Source organism: Penaeus japonicus, unplaced genomic scaffold (assembly GCF_977035675.1).
Source record: "Penaeus japonicus unplaced genomic scaffold, GWHDUDI00000001_assembly GWHDUDI00000032, whole genome shotgun sequence".
In the NCBI taxonomy this organism is placed as follows: Eukaryota; Metazoa; Arthropoda; class Malacostraca; order Decapoda; family Penaeidae; genus Penaeus; species Penaeus japonicus.
The window spans coordinates 15,825,223-15,827,722 of NW_028234434.1; the positions used below are offsets into that span (position 1 = coordinate 15,825,223).

The following is a 2,500-nucleotide window of genomic DNA, read 5'->3' on the forward strand; positions in this document are numbered from 1 at the left end:
ACAACAACAGCAGCAGCAGCAACACTCGGCTCAACAGCAGGCAGCGCAACAGCAGGGGGCACAGCAACCGGGGCATCCACCCGGCTATCCACACATGGGCGGCGGGATGATGCCGCCCGGACTCACGCCCATCTCGGCGCCTTACCCACACGGCGCGATGAAGCCCGACTACGGCCTCACGACGCTATAAGGCCGGCCGGCGGCTCCGCCTGCGTCGAGGCTCGCCCGTCGGCGCCTCCTCTCGGTAGCTTTACCTGCTCTAGTGTGAACCTCCTCCTCCCGGCTAAGTCACGCAGCCTCCACGCTGTCTCCGCCGCTGCTGTTGCTGCTGCCGCTGCTGCTGCGCCCGGCCTCCACCTCTCCTCCACCCGGAGCCCGGAGGCCCTCCCCTCCCCTCCCCCCTCCCCCAAGACCACTGCTCCTACCGGGGCGGCACCGGCTACCGACGGCCCCGGAGCGAAGGTGTACATATAAGAATCCGCCGCCGCCAGCCGGCCGGCCGCCCCTGGGAGCCCGATCTGCCGCGGCCGGCGACCCCGCCCACGATTGTGAAAGATATGATACTTATCTCAGGGTTGTATGTGTTTGTGGTGCCTGGATTATCACAAGCCTCGTGGACCAACCCATGGCCACCTTGCACCCTTAAATGAAACAAAAGTTACGCAAGGAAGAAACTGTAGCTCTTGTTCCTTGCCGAAGGACTTGGTTTATTTAGGGATATTTTCAAAGGTGATGATTCTGAAGGAATCGGCTTTCGGAGAGACATAGCAATAGTATGTTTTTTCTTGAGTATATCGTGCGTATAGTGTTCCAAAGAAAATACTAAAAAAATATAAAAAAATATTTAAAAAAAGGATCAATAAAGTAAATCACATATTAAACCCGTGTGTTTATCCCAGAGTCTGAATAAGGTGACGATATAGAAACAAACAATTAAACAAACAAACAAACACTCTCACAAATAAAAAGAGAAAGATTAAGAAAAAATAGTTTGTCATTTGAAGGGGAAAAATCCAGAAATTACGGAGAAAACGTAAACACATTATTTTTTCATTTTTTCTTCTGACTCTAAATTTGTAACTTTAACAATAGCCGGACACATGTGCTGGACACCTCGAATACGTGACTGTGCAGTGGCGTCCCCCCACCATCCCCTCCCCCCATTGCCTCCTCCCTCTTCTGCCCATTAACCACACCTCCTCCGCCCTCACTCCCTACACCCCCCGCACACCCGGACGCCCTTAACTAACTTGCAGGTGATAATCCCACTTCAAACGAAGCCGAATTTTGACACATAATTAGTCCGCGAAGTCAGCATAGGGAGACCAAAGAGAGAGTTCTATTACAGTTAATCCCCAAGTGCCCCTCCCATCTCCCCTCCCCTTTCCCCCTCCTCCCTCTTTCTTTTAATCTACCGCTCCACCTTCTTTCCTCCCCTCCTCCCTCCTTCCTCCTTCCTCCTTCCGTCCGCGTGAAAGCTCAGTACCTTTCCTCCAAGATGCTGTCCTTGTCTCTTCTTCTCTTCCTCCTCCAATCCCCTCCCTTAAAATAATTCCACTCTAATCCATTTTTCCCCTCCAAGGTTTCCAAACCAAATTTAAGAAAATAAAAGAACAAAAATATAAGAAAAAAATACAACAAAATTTCCCATCGAACTTATACGCCTCGTTACAAATCCTATTCACGCCCAACACTTAGACGTCTCTTTGACCTGACTTCTTCCTCGTCCGACCTGACTTTTGACCTAGCCCCCTCCCCTCTTCAATGGGACTTTATGGGCTACTGGCAAAGGGACCGTGTTTATTACTCCCTTGGGACTATTTAGTATCTTCCGCTGAATATACTCGGGGAGAGAAAGAGAAATGATCATCCCATTTTAAGCTATGTTTTTCAAGACGGATTCTTTTTTCTCTCTTTCTCTTTTTTTTCATTTCTATTTTTAGTTTTTTTTGTGTGGGATGTTGGATTATCCTTTTGTTTTTCTTATTTATCTTTTTTGTATATTGTTTTTGGGTATCTTACGGCATAGTTATATGTGTAGTTATGTAGCCGATCTTGTGATATTTATTAATTGTGTGTGTGTCGTATGGAGGGAAAATAATATTGATAACGCAATTGGATGACACAGCTCAAAAGTATCATAAGATATAGCAATAAATACAATCTAAACGAATGATGATATTGAAAGAACAAGGATATAGCCAGCGGTCATTTTGTCTTTGAAATATGAGGATATTCGTGAGAAACGTACATTGTAGGCAAAAAATCTTCGGTGCGTAAGCGGAAAAAACATAGCAGTTTTATACATGATATGAACCATTTGCTTTGGATTTCGAGTAGAGTTTTATCGGTCAAACACATTTCTTTATCCGTTACACTTTTTTTTAAATCAATTATGTAACAAGGAAACCAAAGATATCACTTGTTCCCTTAAAAATCTCCAACCCGAATTAATTGTAGCATATACTGCGTGTGCAATTTTCGAAAATGTTTTTTTTTC

At 45.7% G+C, this 2,500-nt stretch overlaps 1 protein-coding gene across 1 annotated transcript in view; it reads left to right on the forward strand.

Annotated features, from left to right (window-relative positions):
• LOC122264884 (homeobox protein Hox-A4) overlaps positions 1 to 857 on the forward strand; it is a 29,344-nt gene extending 28,487 nt beyond the window's left edge. The window contains exon 3 of the mRNA XM_043033964.2: positions 1 to 857. This exon is cut by the window's left edge and continues 373 nt beyond it. Coding sequence (XP_042889898.1) covers positions 1 to 190 — 190 coding nt within the window. The 3' untranslated portion in view covers positions 191 to 857.
• Positions 858 to 2,500: the final 1,643 nt, after the last annotated feature.